Source organism: Lepidochelys kempii, chromosome 6, assembly GCF_965140285.1.
Source record: "Lepidochelys kempii isolate rLepKem1 chromosome 6, rLepKem1.hap1, whole genome shotgun sequence".
In the NCBI taxonomy this organism is placed as follows: Eukaryota; Metazoa; Chordata; order Testudines; family Cheloniidae; genus Lepidochelys; species Lepidochelys kempii.
In genome coordinates, this window is record NC_136385.1 from 35,560,102 (window position 1) to 35,582,783 (window position 22,682).

The 22,682-nt window shown below is 41.8% G+C and overlaps 1 protein-coding gene across 6 annotated transcripts in view; it reads right to left on the reverse strand.

Moving 5' to 3' along the window:
* Positions 1 to 7,390: 7,390 nt before the first annotated feature.
* DENND5A (DENN domain containing 5A) overlaps positions 7,391 to 22,682 on the reverse strand; it is a 117,326-nt gene continuing 102,034 nt past the window's right edge. For all 6 annotated transcript variants that reach the window (XM_073347532.2, XM_073347529.2, XM_073347531.2 and 3 more), the window contains 8 exons: positions 21,894 to 22,015; positions 20,021 to 20,166; positions 18,990 to 19,108; positions 17,540 to 17,721; positions 16,530 to 16,612; positions 11,291 to 11,414; positions 10,059 to 10,227; positions 7,391 to 9,190 (listed from right to left, as the gene is read on the reverse strand). In XM_073347532.2, coding sequence (XP_073203633.1) covers positions 9,007 to 9,190; positions 10,059 to 10,227; positions 11,291 to 11,414; positions 16,530 to 16,612; positions 17,540 to 17,721; positions 18,990 to 19,108; positions 20,021 to 20,166; positions 21,894 to 22,015 — 1,129 coding nt within the window. In that variant the 3' untranslated portion in view covers positions 7,391 to 9,006. The remainder of the gene's footprint in view (positions 9,191 to 10,058; positions 10,228 to 11,290; positions 11,415 to 16,529; positions 16,613 to 17,539; positions 17,722 to 18,989; positions 19,109 to 20,020; positions 20,167 to 21,893; positions 22,016 to 22,682) is intronic.

Here is a 22,682-nt window from a genome sequence, read left to right on the forward strand (position 1 = left end):
GAAGGCCCAGGCAACCATGTTTACCTGGATAGAAGACAATGGACAGAGGTGGGGCTTGGGGATCAGATCCCCAGCTGGAAAGCACGGGGGCTCGGGACTGGAGAGAGAGAGCAGGCAGAGCCCACCTGGATGCAGGAGAGACTTAGATGTACTGTGCTGAGGGAGGCCAGGCCTGAGGGCCCTGAGAGTTTCCTATGCTGTGTTCAGACATTCAATAAACCCTCCTGATTTGCGCTGGCGGAGAGTCACTCCAGTCTGGAAAACAGGCTTGAATTATTCCCTCTGGAAGTGGAGGGCCCGGGGGTCCAGAGCAAGTGAACTCCCTGAGGAGGCCCATGGTGAGAAACAGGCATGCTACGGCTCAGAGAGGTGCAGTTCCAGGAGGCAGAGGGGCTTAACCCCGGACAGAGAGTGGACCCCTGAGAAGGGCTGTCACACTGAAGGGGGTTCCCCTCAGGGACCGTATGGGGCCAAGAGTGGGCACGACCTGTGAATCCATGACATAAACATTACAATGTGTGACCTCTCTCCTATTTCCTCCACCCAGTAGTCTAAGGTGGGGACAAAACCATCCGAACGTGGACAAGCCCACTCATCTGTTTATGATGCACATCACTCACTAGGAATCAGGTATTGCATCGGTCATATACAAGCCTGTTGCTATTAGTTTATTAATGCAAATATCACAAATGTTAAACCAAGCCGTCCAATTAATATCTTAGAAAAAATGTAGAGCTAGTAATGAAAGTGGACCCAGGCTCATCTATTTCAACATTTGTAAACAGGTATATTGACAGATTAACAGTTGCATATATTTAAATGAGTCGATCACTATACTCATATTGGAGCCACTCCTGCCCTCGCCCCCATGAGGGAGGGCAGCTCTACATGTGGCAGAACTGGTGCAGTTTTGCTCTTCAGGGGAGGGCAGGGCAGGATCCATGGAGCTTGCAGGGGGTTTCCATAAGACCTCTGTATTGCAGAGCACAGCTCTCCAGTCTCTGTATGTGGAGGGAAATTTGGAGTCAGGGATGGTGGATCTGTGACTATGTATTTTACCTTCAAAATAACTGGTACTGGTATCTTCACATTTCATGCCCACATATGCCCAACCCCAAAGCAGAGAGGAACACAATGAAAGGAGGTCAGGCATAGTAAAATGGGTATTGCACAGCCTGTTCCAAAGCCCACTGAAGTCATCAGAAAGACTTCCATGGACTTCAGAAGTCTTTGGATCTGGCTTTATGGCGTCCCGAGGGGTAGAGGGATAACTCAGTGAGACAGGTGAATAATTCATGCAAGTGGTGCAGGTAACTGAATTGCCTTTACCCAAGAGCTGGTTTGGTAAGAGTTTGTTGTGTTACATCTTTTTGGTGTTTGGAGATCACTGAAATTCTTCATACAGACCACAAGTAGGCAAAGATGTGACAGATACAGAGACTATATCAGGCACCTGTTGATCTGAATGATGGCCTTGCATACACGTATTTGTGAACTAGGCAATCAGGTGCTGTGTGATTGAAGGAATTTATACCAGAGGCTCCCAAACCTTTCACTTGACAATTGTCTAGAAGACAGCACATGAACCAATCAAGTTTGGGAGCCATTGTTTTATACAGATGGAGGAACTGCCTAAGGCCCAGTCCTCCTCCCACTCCCATATTGTTGAATGGGGCTTGGTTGTAGGTCCTGATTGGTCCTACAGGGACTCTCCTGCAGCATTGGATCTGATTGATCCTACAGCAACAAGGACTCTCAGGGCAGAGATCTTCCTCACCTGTTGACCCAACTATGGCACCCTCTCCACTTGCACATTACATAAAATTTGAACTTCTTGTCCTTCAAAGCCCTGCGGAGCTCTGACCTGGCCTCCATCTCAGCCCTTGTTTCTTGTATTCCCCCCACTGTCCCACCAACGATGCCAGTCTTGACACCCCCAATGTTGTCTCTTCCTTCTCCCCTCTATTTCTCCAGTCTTCCCTCACTGCACGGAATTGTGTCTCTACCCCAGTTTGCCCATTCACGACCTGCTCATTCAAATACTGTCTGAAAGCCCACTTCTGTGGTGCTCATAAGAAACAAAATTTAGTATTACTTATGGAGAGAGGTTCTCTAAGTTACCCTCCAGGTTTTTAGTGTCCCCCCATCTCTGATATATCTGAGACAGGGACCATTTTGTATATTGTACAGTGCTAAGCAGGTTGGCCACACTAAACAAGTAATAAGTCACCGGCTACAAATGGGTCAATCCATAAAGGCCTGACTGAAGAGGTAAACAGGGCCTACTTTTACTGCACAAGCAGCCACGCATCTTCCCCCAGTTTCTGTGTGCTTGAGGGGAGGGGTTGCACTAAGTTCATCTTCATTGTATCGTCCTCTTTTCTTCCACCACTGATTGCTTATTATGCTATAGCACATACCCCAGCCACAGCGTTCCTGGGGCATTTCCACGTACTGGGTAGATGCTTCTGATCATTTTCATCTTTCCTGTGTTTTTATGGCTTAATAAACAGGTTTTGATCTCACACTAGGTCCACACTGATATAACTCCATTGATTTCAGTGGAGTTACTCCTAATTTACACCAGCATGAGCAAGATCAGAATGAAAAGGCCTCTTGTATTTGCTTGGGCACCACAATTTTTGATCAGAGCTGGGGATCACCCCTTGCAGAACAGTGTTGGTTAGGAGGGTGAGTGAATCTCCCCACCTACACTTGTAGGATTAGGGGCGAGAGGCAGGAGAGGAGCAGCGTAAAGCTGAATCATTTTTTATCAGTGAACAGAGAAAGATGCATCAGCAAGGCAGCCATGCAACCCAATTTTGTACAAGATTGGGCTGCCATAAGATGGAAAAGGCAAGAAAACCTGGGGGTGATGTCTCAGCGCTCTGATCAGGTCCTGCCTTGGGACATGAAGCAAAGGACGTCCTTGTGGATGGGCCACTGGAAGAGAGCAAGCAGAACTGATCCATGATTTCCTCACAGCATCCCTTTTCCTGGTAATAGCTCCCTGCCCTCCCTTGTCTGTTCTCCAGCATAGACATGCCCAGTTCTCTTTGCTTTTCCTCCAGAGATTTTGTTTTCTAAACCTTCGGCATCTTTCATGCTCATCTCTGAATTCTTTAAAAAGAATCAAGACCACTTTAAAATGTGCTGCCCCGAGATGTCACTAGTCTAAATGGTGGCCTGTTCTGAGCAGATCAGAGAAGAACCTTGCTCACAGTAAACAGAATGCCCCTAGTAATAGACAGGTTCGCATTTGCCTTTTTTTTTTTTTTTTTTTGGTACCATTACTTTGACGACTCATTAAATTTGTCATCCAGTTGACTGTCCTGTCTCCTTTGCTGTGGTACTGCTCCCAGCTGCGACTGCATTTTTCCAAGTCTATGCTCTGTTTATGAATATGGTTATTCCTTACATAAGAACATAAAAGAATGGCTACACTGGGTCAGACCAAAGGTCCATACAGTCTAGTATCCTGTCTACCGACAGTGGCCAATGCCAGGTGCCCCAGAGGGAGTGAACCTAACAGGTAATAATCTAGTGATCTCTCTCCTGCCATCCATCTCCACCCTCTGACAAACAGAGGCTAGGGACACCATTCCTTACCCATCCTGGCTAATAGCCATTAATGGACTTAACCTCCATGAATTTATCCAGTTCTCTTTTAAACCCTGTTACAGTCCTAGCCTTCACAACCTCCTCAGGCAAAGAGTTCCACAGGTTGACTGTGCACTGTGTGAAGAAGAACTTCCTTTTATTTGTTTTAAACCTGCTGCCCATTAATTTCATTTGGTGGCCCCTCGTTCTTATATTATGGGAACACGTAAATAACTTTTCCTTATTCACTTTCTCCACACCACTCATGACTTTTATAAGTTAAGGGCCCAATTCTGATTTCACCTACATGGGATGTACTAATGTGTATGTATACTTGGCCATATTCTCTCATATACTCTTCTGAGTATCACCAAGGCAGTGGTTTTCAACCCTTTTTCATTTGCGAACCCCTAAAAAATTTCAAATGGACGTGCAGATCCCTTTGGAAATCTTAGTCTGCGGACCCCCAAGGGTCCACTGATGAAAGGTTGAAAACTACTGTTCTATGGTAATGACAACCTTTCACAGACCCCTTAGACAGTCTTCGGTCCCCCAGAAGAGAACTAGTGTTTAGTGGTTTCATCATATGGAGAAGAAACACAAATGCGGGGTAGCATCCCTCGATCAGTGGTTAACTCATTGCACGTAATGCTATAATTCCAACAGTAAGCAGCCGAAGCTCCTGAAGGGCTTGAACTGAAGGCCCGACGCAGGAAAGAAGAACAAGGGGTCATATGGGGGAAGGAAAGGGAAGGGAAACTAGGTGAATATTAGAGACAGGGCCAAATCAAACCTCCAGATTCAAAATATCCTCAAACACAGAGGAAGATCAGAACTGGATCAGAACTCTGAACTTCAGGCCCATCTCTAGTAAATATTTTGCTAGTGAGTGACAAACATGATAGCACATTACAACATACTTTTCAGGCTTGATTGCTACAGCGAAAAGCTTAAAAGGGAAACAACTTTTTTTCAAAACACTAAGAAAGCAAGTGTGGAAACATGTCATCATTTACACACGTTAATTTTGGTATTTTCAATAGTTTAAGTCCTTACAGTGTACACGTAACATAATGAAATTAATGCTTCTAACCAATTCCATCCGAAGTTGAAACAGTGGCCTTCTATCTTTGAGACATGAAAAATGGAGTGATACGTACCTGTTTTTGGGACACAAAGGGGACGATAATTAGCCTGATTGGAATAAAGAAGCTGCCAAAAATGGCACACTAAATTAATGCTGTTCCTCATGTTAGAAGGTAGTTTTATTGCAATTCAGCAAATAAGCTACATCTGCAAAACTATTTCATATTTCCAAGTTACAGTAATGCTTGACTGACCTAAGGGTTACAAAAAAGGAGTACAGTACCTGGGTTACCTGCTCTCAGACATCATAATGTAAACTTCAATGCACACTCTTAAAAAAATGCCAGTAAATTCTCCGCATATTAAAATATATAATTTACTGTAATTGATGCTGCATCTTAATTGGAGTGACAGCCAGTCTCTAGATATAAAAGGAAAAGATCTACAAAGATGAGAAGTACATGTACAATAACTTCAAGTATTTTCAAGTCTCCTACAGTATCTTGCACTATTGTGACAAAAATTTTGTCACTATACAGAATGACAGTTAACTCTTGCAGAAAGCTTCACTGCAGAAGCAAAGCCTTTATATAGGCATAAATTCAAATACCACACCAAAATATATGGAGCTTTTAACTATTAGGTCCCAGATATACAATTCTTAAAATTTAAAAATACTCTTCACAATGGAAATGGTAGAAGAATGGTTTTCAGTTCATGAACAATATGCTTTCAGCTACAGAACATAATAGAAAGATTAATTTCCCTGTATATATTAATTTTAAATCCAACAATTTAAAACAAACCATTACCTTCAAAGTATTACATTAAATGTGAAACAACAAAAACAGCCGTGGCTATTTGCTGTGAGTGTGTACCAGTCTCATAGTATTGAATATGCTAGGATTAATACATAAAGGAAATTTAAGAGGTGATATTTTTGTCCATTGTTTTCTCTCACATCTCAAAGAAGGTGCTAACATGAAAACAGCATTTTTAACTTCAGTTTAATATAACTGGCACATTTTTGGCCATAAATTTTTCAAAGCCTACAGTAAATGTGTATAGTAACAGCATTACCCAATCAGTGCTCAGATTGGCAACCAGCATTCGTCCCAGTAGCTGTAGTAAATCAGTACATCTCTCATTCTGGAACAGCATCTTTGAAAAGGCAGAATTATTTTACCAAATTCTATCTAGTGGCATAACAGGTCACACCTGCTATTGTCATATGGAATACTCTGATTCAGTGACCATGATTCTTTCCCTACAACGTTAGCAGAGGTGACTCATGGAAGGAAGTTGCATGGAACTGTTTCATTTGATTCTGCCAATCAGAAGTGACTGCTATGGAAGCGGCTAACTTTGGGCCCAAACCTGCTTCCTTTGTGCTGACTCCTGATCTATATAGTTCAAGCAAGCAGATTGTGTGAAACAGGAACTACAAGACAAACTACAAGAAGAGTTGAAATGAGCATGGTTGCTCCTGCAGCCTTAGGGTTCAGTATTGTGGCCCTTACCAGTAGGCTTTGACCAAGGGAACTGCCGTTGTAGCCTCGTAGCCAAACTCTACTCCTTAATCCCTCGTATGTTGGCTTGCTTACAAAGACTGCCACAGAGCTAAGATGCATAACACAGTCCTCCACCATTCCCTCTGTGCCCACACTGGTTCAGCTGCACTTGAAACCTCTTACAGCCCTTCCAGGCCTGTAAGGATTTATTCCACTGAAGTCCACGGAAAAACTGCCTTGGATTTCAATAGGACCCAGATGGAGCTCATTGACTGTGAAAGGGGACAGGAATGGCCCATCATGACATAGTACTGTAGGTGAAAAAACATGATTTAGATTATGCTCTGCCATTTCCCTCCATGTTTGAACAGTGACTAGCTCACTAGGAAGTAACATGATCTAAAGAAAAACAATTTTATCTGCCTGATGTGTTATCCAAAGCAACCGCCGCTCAGGGGTCAGAGATACTTCACTTGTGTCCTTGCATCCTGCAAGTGAGCATCTCAAACCATTTACCATGAACAATGAAGTAAAAAACAAACAAGCCACCAAACCACACTCGTTTGCCATAATGTCTAACTCCATGTCAGGAAAAGAAGTTGAGGTTAGCTAACACATTTTGGCTAACTCTGACCTAATACTTTTCTGCCTGGGGTCTACTTTGGCCAACTAAATCAAGGTAAACAGCATTACCCTTCATCTTTATGAGAGAAGAGTTTGAAGTTAGGTCAGGGTCAGCTAAAACACGTTAATTAACCCCAATCTCTTTTCCTAATATACACGTCCCCACTGTATTGTAAAATATACAAGCCTACTGCAGTCTGGAGTGTTGAATGAAAAATAGTAAGATGTTTGATTAAATCTGGGGTTTAGTGGTGAGTCTAGAAGGCTTCTCTCTGTTACATCGTTCAGGTTGAATAAGTTATTCTTTAAGCACATATACACTGCATTCTAACCCTTTACCTTCCAAAATTAACAGGGAAAAATCGTTCCATGAACAATGATGTGAACTCCAAACTGTGAAAGTACATTCATCGATCCAGTGTGAAGAGAATGTGCATGTGGTCTGGACACTGCCCACTCATTTTTCCAACGCTAATAGGCATTGAAGGCAGGACCTCGTGCGGATAAAAGAAAATATAAGAGTGACAAAGAAACTTCTCCATTTAATAATGAAATAAATAGGACAAAAGTAAAAATAGTCAAAAATTTAATACATGTGCTATACCTTTAAATTACGCAAATAAAGCTATCACAAGATGTCACTAAAATGAAGAGAATAACGAAAAGGTGCCACAATATTCAACGGATTGACAACCAAGAACAACCTTCTGTTCTTTATAGTAAGGGAGATATTGCCGGGAAGTTCATACAGTGGAGACCACTTAATTACAGAGCCCAGAAGTACTGAACAGCAATTCATTATGCTGACCAGGTTTCTCTCTCAAATCAGGTCTGCATTTCAAAGGGATTTTATCAGAGAATTAAAAAGAACAGAGCTGCCTCTATGCACTCACCAAATCCCAAGATCTGTATTTCAACAAAATCCAAGCAGTCTGAAAGTTATAATTTATGAATGTGGGCTAAAGCCTTTTTACTTAAAATACACAAGCATCCCAGAATCCAGCAGCTTGCAAAGTTAGCACATAAGAGAGCTTGGTATTGCAACAGTAAATCCTATGTGCAGTCTATGCTTGTCAGGTGAGATCACCACAGAAAGTTATTTGAAATAGAAACATGGAATTAGGTTTATGAGTGGCATCATTACTTCACCGTGGCACTGACCTCTACTTAGCTACTGTCCCCTTTGCATTAGAATATAAATCAAAGCACATGGGGTTAGGAATTATTTCTTTAGCTGTTAACAATTTAAGGGTGTTCCACACCAAGATAAATTCTAATTTGAAAGGCTGGTGCACACAACCATTTTTGCTAGCAGATACACTCTTATCCAGGCTTTTTATTTAAGTGGACTGAACTGTGAATTTTGAATTGCAAACATAATATAGCCAGTTATACTGTATACGGTTTTTTAAAAAACAAAATCTTACAAAAACACGATAGGTTAAATAAATAAAAATATCAGTTAAAAATACAACACACTTACAATTTCTTCTGTGCAATTATGTACCAATATGAAAAATATTACTTTCATCTCTGTCCATTTGCATGGTTCTGTCTCCTGGAACCCACTAAAAGTAATACTGACAACAAAAATAAAGAAAAGTGATTTGCTGACAAATCAGTGCTCTGAGGCTATTAAAAAAAGCTCACACCAGAATTTGTCGTTTCCCTTGCAGCACAGCAGTGACCCAATTTAAAGAAAAATCAAACATTGGTAATAATGTTAATATACAAAATATTAGTTTAAAAACTCTAGAATGACCTTCTTAGCAGAAATGGAGGGTGTACATTAGGGCTTACAACATACAGCAAATCTGAAGACAAATTCAGAGAATGCTGAAAGGCTCACTGCACGTTATCTATGGCAAGGAAATACTGCAGCTTTAAAATAAGCTGCACAAATAGTCATCTCTCTCTCTTTCACATGAAAGTGTGTAAAAAGCAAATCAGCAAATAAACTCTAAAATAGATTTATACCAAAAATCCTCCTTTTTTTCCCTTTTAACATTGAGTTTACAGCTTCTGTCCATTTTTCTGCACTATTTTTTGAGATTCCTTCAAGAAAAGTCAAAGTTGTGTTTTGTGGCCATGAACAAGTTCACAATACAACGTATTAGCAGAAAGAACCTTTGCATACTAAGATTTGTTCCTTGTTGCTTTTTTTTAGTGTCTGCGGTGAGACACATCAGATGTCTATTCCTTTGACGAGGGAAGCCTCCAGTGTAATGTTGAACTCCTGCAAGGTCTGCAACACTCGAATCAAGGAATTAACAAGGGTATGATCCTTAATCAATGCTATATCCTCGTACATCTGTGCTGTGATTGGACAGTCTGCAAGCAAGGCGATCCAATGGTGTAAGAGGTGGTCTCTGAGAAAGTCACATTTCAGAATTTGAAAACAAAAACAAAAACCAAGTTAACAACTCACTTTTAATGAAATTATATTTTCAATCTTTTAAAGAAATGTACCACTTTCTCCAGATAAACTGGGGAAGGAGGAATAATACTGTAGTGATACATGACAACTTTATAAGTAGAGAGAACTATAATCTAGGGCAGAAGTGTCCAACCTTCTCAGCCCGAAGGTCAAGCACATTATTTCAAGGGTAAGAAGCCACAATACTTATGGATAGATTCTCTCAGCAGCTCCTCCTTTGCACCACACAGACAGTGCAAGGAAGCAGAACCCACTCACAAGTCAGCTGCTGGGGATTCCCAAGTTGGCATAGGGCTGGATCCTACACCTCCCTCCCCACAATGGTTCCAGTGGGAAGAGGAGAGGGAGTTGCTGTTCTCACCTGAGCTGAGGCAGATGATCAAGGAGCCCTAACTGGCTGTTCAATCTCAGCTTCCCCCAACACACCCCCGCATGCCCACTCTCCTGGTTGGCTGTGTAGGAAAGGGGAGCAGTCCTCTGCTAGGCAGTCCACTACGCTTAGGCAGAGCCAACCGAGCTCCAACCCTGTTCTCCTGGCTTGCTGCTCATTGTTTTGGTTTTTCACATTGTACCAATTTTCCAAAATCTCAGATCTTTCCAATTTTGGGTGCTCCTGAGATTTGAGGCTAATTGAGATTCTGTTGTATGTGAGTGTCCAGTTTTATTAAACACCACCTTCTATCTGAAAATCTCAAAGAACTTTGCAAAACATTAGTCCATCTTCACAGCACAAGCAGCCTTGTGACCTCATCTCATCCCCTTCAAACCTTATGTATATGATTCAAAATGTTCCCCTATACCTGGCTCCAAGGCACACCAGCATCTGAAACTTGCCATCCTTCCCAATGTTTCTAGGAGTGTTGTTGATAGCAGTGACAAAGCGACAAAAACTCCTGGCTCTAGTCTGCCAGTTCTCCTCTGGGACTATCTCGTTCTGATCAAGGGTCTCATAATAGGTTTGTGCTTTTTCTTGAAAGAAAGGGAAAGATAGGTGATGGTGGAGTTTGATCAATGAAAATGCCAATAGCCATAAATATGCTATGCAATAGTGGTGAGAATGGAGATCAGGGAGGCAGCCCTACTGGGTTCTATTGCTGAGAGACAGTAAATTTAACTTCAATATACTTCAGTATAACAGCTACAACAAATGTGTGTGCTGAAATTACATGAACATTTGTAAAGCAATTTAAGACCCTCAGCTGACAGCCTCTATGTAAGTAGGTATAAGAATGGTCTCGTAGATGGGGCACTGGATTAGGACTCAAGATACCTGGGTTCAATTTCCATTTCAGCCACAGGCCTCCTGTGTGATTTTGGATAAATTATTTATTCTACCCTAGGCCTCAGTTCCCCATCTGTAAAATGGGGATAATACTTTCCTACCTCATAGGAGTGGAGAGAAGATTAACATCTATTAAAGACTGTGAGGCAATCAGATAGTTTGGTGATGAGGGCTATGTAAATACCTCAACAGAACTATGAAGTGCTATTTAAGTGACTCACTTTTTAAAAGACTACAAATTTGAGAGTATAGATATCGTGTGTAGTTTCTAGTGTTTGTATTAAGAAGGCTCAGCAGAACTTTGCTTTGCATTATATCTTTCACACTGCTCTATTAAAAATAACATACGGCTACCAGACCCAAGCTTCCAACTACATTAAACTCCTCCTCCTCATTACCTACTCATTCTAACACCATTTTGTTAAGAAATATTCAAAATGCTTAATGCTGCCACCTCCGCCCTACCCCCCAGAATATTGAAGTGCAATACATTTGATATATGAGAATGCCAGTGTTAATATCCATAGAACACAGATTCTTCTTCCCTGAAAGTGAAAAGAGAATGTAACACTTACTGCATTGCATCAGCTCCTTAGCTGGTATAAATCGGCAGAGCGCCAGTGAATTTAATGGAAGTACGCGATTCACACCAGCTGAGAATCTGGCATACAAAAGTGGTGATGACACTACAGAAGGCAGATATATGTACTTTACAGCAACACACTGGCTGTATGGTTTCCTCACACTTACCTAGAAAGTCCCAAATAAAGACATTTTTGAAGAGCCTGGGTGATTTAAATCCATGCTGAAACACCTGTTCAAGAGCTGAAACGAGTCCACTTTCTCCACACAGCAACAGAGTGAGACTACCTCTCTGCCAAGGACATATGGAAACAAACAAAAACATTCTCTTTTTAGTTTTCCAGTTTCTATATAGAAAAGTAAATGATGTGTGTTATTATGGCCAACATTTTTGAAAATGGGTGCCTAAAGTTAGGCTCCTAGACCCATACATAGGCACCAAAAAATGTAGTTTGATTTCCAAACGTCATGAGAATCCAGTAGCTCCTGCTGACTTCTAACACCGTCACATTGACACCCATCAAAATGAGGCTCAAGAAGGAAGTCTTCAGGGTGGCCAGGGCCTATAACGTTTAGGCTGTGAAAATCCAATTCTTTATTATAGTGGGAGCTGTTAGTGACCCCTATATAACAAAAGCTATCTGTGCTAATATGAGAATTTTCTTTCTTCATTTCAATGAGTAGCCCAGCTTGCTTGCACACTGGAAGCCAAACCAGAGTGGTCAGTCACTGGCAGCAGTGGTATGCCTTGTCTCCTGAAGCTCACTAGTTGAGATAACTTCCACAGCCAGGATAATTCAAATCTACTTTCCTACATTACAGATTGTGTTAAATATAGTTTGAGTAAAAAGCACAATTTCTCCTCCAACTGCAGATCAAGGTCTATCTAATGACAACAAACTCAAATCTTTGGATACCAATTTTCCATCTCTATTCTGGATGAACCATTTGTCTCCAGGGTGGGTGGATCTGTGGATCTTACTTTTCAAAGGAAGGAAATTTCCAGGCAAGCACAAATAAATTTTCCTATTCTTCTGTGTGAAATGGTCCACAGACCCATTACAATGGGATTTGCATAGCAGCATGCTTGCAGTGTGGGAAGCAGGATACTGTTTAAATATGGACACCCAAAACGAGGTAGGTTATACATAAATTATCTCCTGCATCTGCCCTTGGGCACTAAGGTGTTGAGACGACTTCTGCAAAAAGAAAGGAAATTAAATTGGCCAAGATTGGATGATCAATATGAAGAATTTGGTGGACAAATGGCCAGCTAGCAAATCTTAATACAGGAGACATAGCTACTGCTCTTAGATTGTCAGTGCTCCTAAGGAATAGACTTAGATGCTTAACCAAAGGCAGAATATTTCTTGAATTTACTTAGGGAATTAATGCTATCACAGTGGTGAGGACTGTCTGAATTGTAAGTGCAATACTGGTCTCAGAAAAGCTCACAATTTCAAATTTAAAAAAAAAATCTAATCTGATTGGGGACAGCAGCCATCAATAGACTATTCTAATGACCAGGAAGTACACCACCTCCAGCAGGGATTCAATCTAGATAGTGCTGCAAGGAGCAGAATGAGGTTCCGAGGTCACTCTCTCTGACCCTGCAGGGTTGAAGTAAGATTGATGCACTAAGAAAGCATTTAATGTAGGGATTTGTACAAAACTTTCTTTTTCTTGAACCTGCCGAAAATGTTGTACTACAGACATTTGACCTTTTGCTTGGAAATTACCACACCTAACAAAAGCCTCCCTGGGGGAATTCAAGGCTATGCTTTACTGGTTTAACTTTGTAGTTGAACTACAGACTTTAAACCAGCCAGAAAAATTAATTCTATTTGTTGATTTCACTTTTGGGGTCTATGAGAGCAATAATCATTTCATCCAAGTATTGACTTTAAATTGGTCTAGACCCAGATGTAGGATTGGCTTTGCAATAGCAGAATTCTTCAGTGAGACAGAGACACCTGAAGATCCAGTGCTAGATTAAATCAAGCCTAAGAGTCATGGTCTCTTCAGCCAGGAAGAAAATACAGTATCACTGCCACTCTTTCATTGCTATCTTTTGTATTGGCCTGGGAAGCAGTGGAAACGGAGCAAAGACACAGATGGGATCTTGCCCAGCTTTACAAGACGTCATTCACCACCTCGTATCATGGGTCTTGACCCAGGGAGGCCATGAGGCACTTTATTTACTGTTTCAAGATACAAAGAAGTCAATCACAAGTCCACCAAACTGATTTAGGATGACATATTTCTGGGTGCAGTAAACACTTTTCTAATCCAACTTCTGCCACATAACTTTAGATATTCACCTCCCCCGTTGGTGGGCAATGCACATAGAGATTGGAAACTTTGTTTCATCCAGGACAGGAGAATTTCAGTCTGGGATGGGGCTGATCACATTCTTCCCAGTTGTTATAAAAGCCTTATCAGACAGATTGACTGTCCTGACCAGAACAAGTCTGTTAAGCATGGAGGAGCAGTGCTCTGAGATGTCAATTGAATCACAGTATTCCAGTTGGTGAATGCTGCGCTCGCTCTTTCTGGTACCTGTACCGCTTGGTCTTTTTGCTTCAGCTTTCTCTCCGTACAGGACCTTGGTCAGAAAAATTGTCTGGGAAAATAAGTGAATTTTCTTATCTAAAGCCAAAATTATTGCTGCCTTGGTCCTGGACAGAAACCCTGAGAGCACATGTAAGACCAACGGTAATGATTAAAGCCATGCTCTGCTTGTCTCAGGCTAGAAATAGCATGGGGAGCAGGCTGCAATGCTCTGAGCTGAAGTAGATCCTGGGTGATTTCATTCACACAGGGGCCTTTCCATGGGTTGCCGACACTGGGATTGGGACAAAGCTGTTCTTGAAATTCTTGCACAGCTCCAGAAGATACCTTCTCTGGACAATGTTCAGTGATCTCATTTGCTCAAAGCTGTTAGAAGCCTTTTTGCTTCCGAACTGAGATCTTGACACCAACCAAGGGTTCAACTCCAGACAGAGCTGTCTGGGAGACATGCAGATAGCCCTGAGGCAACAGATGACAGATAATGATCTTGCACTTGCTCTAGCTACCACTTGCAAAGAAGTATTTTCTCCTTTTGTATTTCTTGAAGAAGTTCATCTTTCCATAGGACTTCTATTCCTCTCTATAGTGCCTGGAATGAATCAGGATTCACTTCTCCAATGCCTCTGAATAGCTCCAGTTTTCCATAAAGTTTCCCATTTTATCACTAAACTAGCTTGGGACTGAACTGTCTGAGTATATGATCCCAAAGATCAAAGCCCGATATATTTATGCATGAAACACGTGTGAATCCCATGCTTTTCAGGAAAAAGCTCTTAGGCCATGTGATTTCTAGTTGAAAGGGATTATACCTGCAATACTGTCCACCCACGTTAGTATTGGTTGTGAATGTGTGCACGGGCTATTAGGGTGTCAGATGACAGTTCAGATTTGTTTATTTTTTGTTGGTTTGATGCCAGCGGAGTTTTCATACCCAAAGGAGGGGGCTGTGACCAAGCTGGCCTGGACTTGACTGCCTGTGAAGGACCTGTATAGTGAGGAAGCCCCTCTCTCTACTGCATGGGATTCACATGGGGCATTTTGGCCTGTACTTCCCCGGGAGGTCTCGGCCTGGATTGTGAGTAGGGATCCTGGGTGGGTGCAAAGAAGGACTGTTATAGAGGTGGCAGCAGCAGGACAAGGCTGGGCCTAAAAGTCTCTCACAGCACTCTTTGGCACTGGCTGCATCCAAGCTGCATCCAGTGCCTTGCACCTCTGACCCGTGGGGAAGCAGCGGCTGCTTAGCTCTGCAGGCTACAGGAATTTAGATGTGATCTTCCACCTGGCACGCTGTCCTTGACTTCACTTCCCTCGTGGAGATGGGGGAGGAAGGGTGCCTGCCTCAGAACCAGTTGTTTTCTGGTCCTGCTTGGCTCCTTTCCTGCCAGGGGAAGGGGGGTGCTGAGATAACCCTGCCCGGCCTGGGCTGCATCTGGTCCAGCACAGACAGCCTCTTCAATCCTTCTTGTCTTCTCTCCTGCTACGGGGAGGGGCAGCAGCAGGGGAGGGGAAATTATGAGGTGACCCCACCCAGATGGGGCAGTGAGATGGAGCTGGTTGAGCTCCCCAGTGAGACACTTGCTAAGGCGGGAGCAGGAGACACAGACCCTTCCTTTTGTCTCTGGCTTTGCTCACTCCCTGGCGGCACCTGTCACTGCAAATGCCTCAGAACGGAAAGCAGAGCTAAAGGGACAATCTCCTTAAAAATCAAACACAGCCCCGGGGCACAGCTGGGAGTTAGACACATTATTAAGCTGAAATATAGCCTACAGGTTTTGGAATAAAAACTGGAATTTCCCCTCAGAAAAGCTCTGCAGGCAGGACGGGCTGGCTGAGTCACTGACCCTTGTGGAGAAAAAAAATGGAGGAACTTCAGCAGGTTGGGGCATGCCCCTGCTGCCAGTGATGGGCAGGTGTGGTCCTGCCCCAAAGCTGCAGGCAGGCTGAGATACCGCTGCAACAGAGCTGTGGGTCTTACCATGACAAAGCAGCTCAGTTGCCCAACACTTCCCGTTCTGTAGGCAGTCAAAGCAAGGAATGCCGGGGTCGGCATAATAGAATAACCGATAGTGCAACCAGTAAGCAAACATGCTGCTTCCTTCAGAGCAAGCTATATAGGAAGTAGATGCCCTGCTCTCAGTATCACAATAAAAGTCTCATGGACACAAAAGCACATGCTGCTCTTGTAAGGCCATCACAGGATAAATGAAAGAGACAGCTGAAAAACACACTTGAGTATATCCCAACATGCAGCTTTCTATGAGAAGAGTGAGGTCAAAAGGGATGTTAAGATACTCAGCTACCTTCTAATAATTCCCATAGTAAGTGGGGATGCAAAGAAAGGGGGAACATACTCATACATTTCTTATCTCTAGGAGACGGAAGGGGATGGGAAGACATAACAGCTAAAGCACGAGTCAGACAAGTGTAGTATTCTGTGCTGCTGACATGCCTATCTGCATGCTCCAAACTGTACAAGTGAGAACTATTAAGCCACCCCCAGTTTTAGAAAATATAAATCAACTGACGGCTCATTTATAGGGGCTCTTCATCAAATGCTTGGCTTTTGTCTCACAGTGAATAACTAAAACATGAAAAGATTTATGCAACCACATTAAAAAAAACATATAGGACACTTGAGAGCCAAACAGATGAATCCTAGACAGAATCTGGCCCTTACTGTGGGTTCAGCTACCAGGATGATGGCCATGGACCAAGAACATACAGTAGTACAGTTAGCAGCAAAAGTGATATACTTGGAGGTGTTGTAGACTCCAGGTTGTAGACTCAGAAGCATCAGAAAAATAACAAAGGAGTAGCTAGCAAAAGAAATTCTCACCTCCTTTTCCGGTTTGTGGAAATGTTTGACAATGCCATTCACTGCTTCACCAATAGCTTCCTGTATCTGACCTGTGTTTAACTCTGTGAAAAATAAGAAACCATTTTCATTTACTTCATAAAGGTTTGAGGTGGTATCTGCAGACCAGGGCTTCTAGGGCAGGGTGAGAGAAACCAGCACAGTCATTATCTGTGGTGTATCTTGGATTGGTGGTGCTGGATTGCCAGTACTTTTTCACACTCATATAAAGTTTAAATTTCTTTTTTCTTTTAAAGTTGAAGGTGTAGACCTAAACTGACTGTGATGTTTCAATCCAAAAATAGTATGGACACACTTTTACACTTAGTTATGCAGATTTTCAGATTAGGGTTTGAAACAAAAGAAAAAAATGTATTTTGGGCTGTATGGGTGGGTGCGTGCACCAAATATAGGAGTTGTCGAAGTTGTATTACAGGGGTAGTATTGCTACAACTCGGGGTGAGCTTGAGAAGAGAAAGGTTTGCCAGGAATGACATGACAAGACAAGCCAGAGCACCTTTAACAGAAAACCTTTGCATGTAACCAGATATAATTTGCAGTCTATACCCATGGGAGACCCAGGAGAGAGCTGAAGGTAAATCTCTGTGGGCACGTATACACTGCAATAAAAAACCCATGGCTGGCCTGTGTCAGCTGACTCTGGCTAAGGGGCTGTTTAACTGCAGTGTAGATGTTCCAGCTCAAGCTGCAGCCCAGGCTCTAGGGCTCTGCGAGGTGGGAAGGTCCCAGAGCCAAGCGTCTACACCACACGGACACAGCCACTTAGCCCGAGCCCTGAGTCAGCTGTCACGGGTCAGCCACAGGTGTCTAATTAAAGTGTAGACATTGTGTCTCACTCATCGCCTCCACTGCACAGTCAAACAGAAGAGGACACGGAAGGCACAAAAATAATGCAATAGATATATTTTTGGGAGGGGCCTTTACTGGCAACAGATAATTTCAAACAATGGAGCATGTCCCTCATGACTTACTTGGTTTGTTATTTGGCGATATCGTGACAAATCTTCTGATCATACTTGGTGACTGCTGCAGTGGTGGGGTCCTGCACTGCCTTTCATCTGCCTCGGTATGTGAAGTTAGTAACTCTCCCACCAGGATCCTCTCTAAACTGCCGTCATCCATCCCCTTTCCAAGCCACCTCCCACATGGAAACCTAAAGACATAAAGGCTTAGAATTGGGGACTGCAAATATTCTGGCTTCTGGATATCCTGACTGACTTCAAAAATTATTTTACTTTCTTACTGACACAGTGGCAAACAAATCAATTCTATTTATTTTTGGCTCTTTTAGCCAGCAGAGGGAACATAAGTTAAATAGTCTTATTCCAGATTTGTGCTGTACAGGGTAATAGATGATGCAGATACACAAAGTAAAACAAGTAGCAGCCTTCCTGTCTTCTGCTCCATACACAGGATATTTGGTTTGGGAGGATTTCTCCCTTCTCCCCCTCCCCCCATATCAGCATGGTAGCAATCAGGTGATACTTTTAACTTCCAACATTGGAAGCACCTCTGTTAAATTTGTATGCGATAGTCAAAAAGAAGTTAGCACATTGGTTCGCTGCTCAATTGCTTATTTAACCTGACATGTTAAACATTTAAGCTCTTATATGGTCACATGGCTTCTTTGAAGCATCTATGAATACTTTCACACCTACAAACAACTCTGTATGCCACAGTTTCCAAATCACTGACCAATCCACTGAAATACAGATATTTGGTAGCCCAGACACCAGGAAGCCAAGTTGGCTCAAATCGAACAAGCTCAATTAGGAAAGCAAACCAGTATCCAAAAATAGAATCCTATCCCTTTGCTTCATGACAAACAAGCTGATATTGTGAACTGAAAGGATTTACAGCTGTCTTCTCACTGACAGAAGGCTGTCATAGCTTATACAAGCAAGAGATAGGCACCAAATCACACTGCAAACAACATACATCATATCTGCAGTAAGAATTATCAAACTCCTCTTACCCTTCTCACGCAGCCCTCACCCACTTTCATTCTGACATATCCCCAAAAATCAGAGTTCCTCTGATAATTTCATAGAGCTTTTCAGATCTGTGCATGTATTGGTGCACATTATCTGTACTTGATAAGCAGCAAGTTCTAACTGGCTATTTGTTTGGTCTCAAGGCAGTTTCCTTTTGAGATGCTTACCCCCCCTCCCTCTATGTCTGCACCTGGTTTATTTGTTTGGGTGGCTAAATATGAACCATCTGTAAATGAAACTCAGTTTATTTTCCAAAAAATCTTAATCCTGCTCAATACCAGAAATCCAGTGACCCTCCAACCCCTTGGGCATCAGCACCTGAAGATGCAGTCTGAGAAGAGGAGCACTGATGAACAGACAGGTCTGTTATGCTAACTCCCTGCAAAAATTCTACTTACCCAATTTAAAATGCCAGGATGATACTTACTTGTAAGTATGCCCTGTTATTTCGTTTCTGACCATAACATATTCCACTAGCCACTTGGCGTACAGCCCTGAATTATCGTGTCCTATTTGTACTGTGGTGAGTTTTCCCAGGTTCTGGCACTGCAAATTAAACAAGTTATCTGTTATGTTGAAACAAAGAGAAATTGACATTGGCTGAAGCAGTGTAGTCCAGGGGGAGAGGGTGCTGGGAGAGGAGTTGGGAAACCTGAGTTCTAATCCCTGCTCTGCCACTGACCTGCTATGTGACCCTGGGCAAATCCCTTTAACTCTTCATGCCTCTGGTTCTCCTCTGTCTTGTCTATTTGGACCATAAGATCTTTGGGCAGGGACTGTCAATTAATATGTGTTTGTATAGCATTTACTACAAGTGTACAGCAATCTCTGTTGGGATGCCTAGGTACTACTGCACTAAAAATAACAATATCAAAGAATAATGCACTATTAACACCTATACACTGTGGAGACTACCATGAAAAAAAAGAACAAGAAACTCATGTGTCTGTCTTAAAGCTCTTTCCTTTTGCTTAGTGGCAGGATCTGGAAAAGGTAAGCTTTCCTCCCCCGTTTACAATACCGTGGGAACCTGCAACCTCCACAACATTTTAGAAATGTTTGGTACTAAAATTAGACAGGATATTAGGTACCTTGATATTTAGAGGAAATAAGGTTTGCTCACTAAACACAAAGAGAACTAATCTAAAAAAAGAACTGACAAGTCACCAAAAAACTTACCCTACAGATGAAAAAGAAGCCACAATGTAGGGTGAGGTGATGATGTAAAAGTCTTAGACAAAATTAATATTAAGCCAGAAGTCTCACCCTCCTCACTTAAGCTTATTTTACCAATCATTCTTCTCTGCATACTGCTTAAATACAGGTGTAGTTTGATGGGTACAGGCATAGATAACATTTGTGACTACAACACTGATGAAACATTACAAAAAATATGAATTTAAATTGAACAAAGAATGTTTTACCAACAAAATATTTCCTTGTGTCAATAATACGAACCTCAAATGTCATCTCCAATATATTCCTGGGAATCTGTAGGACTCCTGTTTCACCCAACTCTCCTGAGATACAGATCCAAGGGTTGGCAGTGAACATTGAGCCACCAAGTTTCTTGCTAGGAACAATCAATATATGGTATGGGATCACTGCAAATACAAGAAGTAACTCACTTAAAGAATACCCTCCAAAAAGAATAATCATGTAAAATAGTAAGTTACGCCTTTTCTGTTACACTATCTTTTCCTCTTTATGTTTAATAATAATTTAATCTGTTATCAAATGCCAAAGAATTGAATGGCAAATTTAGAAGCACACAAAAATATATGTACATAGTGAGTGATCAGGAATATGCAACTGATGCTAAAATAAATGCTGCAGTATATTAAAAGTAGAGTTGATGACAAACACCATAAAAAAGAATAAAAATGTACTTTAAATAATGTGTTTGCATTAATTTAGTCCTTTTTCATCTGGAGATCTTAAAAAATCACATCACTAAGATGGTTACCGTCCCCATTTTACATTTAGGAAAACGAAGGCACCCAGGTTAAATGGCTTGCCGATGGTTATGCAGGGAGTCTGTAGGAGAACTGGGATTAAAAGCCAGTTATTTTATCTAGCTCTGTGCCTATATTTTTGTTATATAAACACACATGCACTCAGAACAGGCTTTGCCATGTGCCTTAATTCGGACCGACATACTCAATCACACACTGAAACTTCAACTTGTTAGGCTTGTTTGTTGCCAATATTTACTGCAACAAAGCTATTACATTTTAAGATGATAAACGCTGTAGCTGTCCAATTCTAGATAGTACGTACTATAGCACTGTGCACCTGGCTGTACCACATATTGCATTAATCTGAATGTAAAAAGTAAAAAAAAAAAAAATTCAAGGACCAAGTAATAAACTATTAATAAAAGTGTTTTTTAAAAAAATTGAGTTTGGGCATCAAGCACTTATTTTCTTAGCATTTCACGTATGAGCAGAGAAGCTGGGTTATGGCTCCTCTGACTCGAGAACACTGAAAAAATATAAGTATTACTCAACTGCCTAACATTATGGTGTAGAACTCTAGTGCATGGCCTCTATTTACCAAACTGCTTTTATAGAGAATTCAATTATGTGAATGGTCACTGTGTTCTTTGGCAATTTACGTGGTTTTGTAATGTATAAATGGCTTATTGTGAAGGCTGTTCAGCTGAAGCAATTAATATATTTCTCTCTCAACATCACCTCATCTGACAGTGGCCTCAAGAAAGCATTTGGTACTGGATTTTCTTAAACGCTTGGTGCCCATGACCTTTAAAACTGTTAAAACTCTTCTCCTTTTCATTCCCCCGCCACCCCCCGATGTATTGTTAATTGCAGCATTAGTGATAGCTTAGCAGTATCCAAAACAAGAACTTAGTGTTGGACAGTATTTCTCCTTAGTAAGATCTGTTGTACTGACACATTTTTCATTTAAAACCAAACAAATTATGTCCCTCAGTCAATGATTTGGCTAAATGAGGTTGCTCTGAAATTCTTCATTTATAGGATAGCGATATTCAGTTCACACTATAAAGTGGGAATTAAGCAACATTATTGATAGCTTTATTAGTTTCATGTTTCACACAGGCAACTCCTATTGATCATAGTGCTCACACACTGAGAGTAACACAAACTCCCTAGCAATAGAAGGATAGGTATTACCACCTCTCAGGAATTATATTAAAAATGACAGTGACATAGTTGTACATATCTGAATGTGAACAGGAAATTAATGCAGCTCTGTGAAAGAACATAATCAAAACAGCTTAGAAACTTGCATAAGGAGAAGCAACTGAAAGCTGGGAAGAGCAGCATGGCAGGGAAAACGGGGTACTTACAGATTGTTGTGAAAACATTGGTAAAGCAAAAGTAATCGACAGCATTAAATGACAGGAGATGATAGAGGAACTGTTCTTTCTCATCATCACAGCGGAGAAAGGCATAACGCTTGTACAGTTTTCTGACAAAACAAAAATAAGCTATGACAGTAACAAGATCTTTTCAGTTGTATGTTTTCTATTATATTAGGTAGAACTGTGAAGAATATGCAAGCAATTACAAATGACAAGTAGTATGGGTGCTGAGAGCATTTAAATCAGCCAAGACACGTAGGCATCCTGCAAGTCTGTTCGTTCTGGAATGTGTCAATTCAGTTTGTTGTGCTATTCTCAACCCCTTTTGCCAGCTTAGAGAGCTGCAGAAAGTTCAGAGAGCACCACACCCTCTGAACTTAATTTAGGATACAGTTCGTTAGAATAAAAGATCTCACTGTGTATATGCAGAAGGGGATTTTACCTTTTGGGGTAAGATCCTCACGCTTGCTCTGGCCCATTTATGCTGTGTAAAAATACTGGAGTGAGGTAAAGTAGCCTTAAAAGCCCCATACCCAGCTAGGTGAGGATCCTGCTGGGGCAAGCCCAGTAGATAACAGCTGTAAGATTGTTCCCTGAGTAGGCAGCATTGTCAATGGGGCCACAGCACTGCAGAGATTCTGGACAGCTATGGTGCGGCCCAGAGAGGCTGCTGTAATTGAGGCTACATCTGTACTGTGACCTAGAGGTGTAGTTTCCAGCTCATGGAGACACGCGTGCGCTAGGTTTGATCGAGCGGACAAGCTAAAAAGAGAA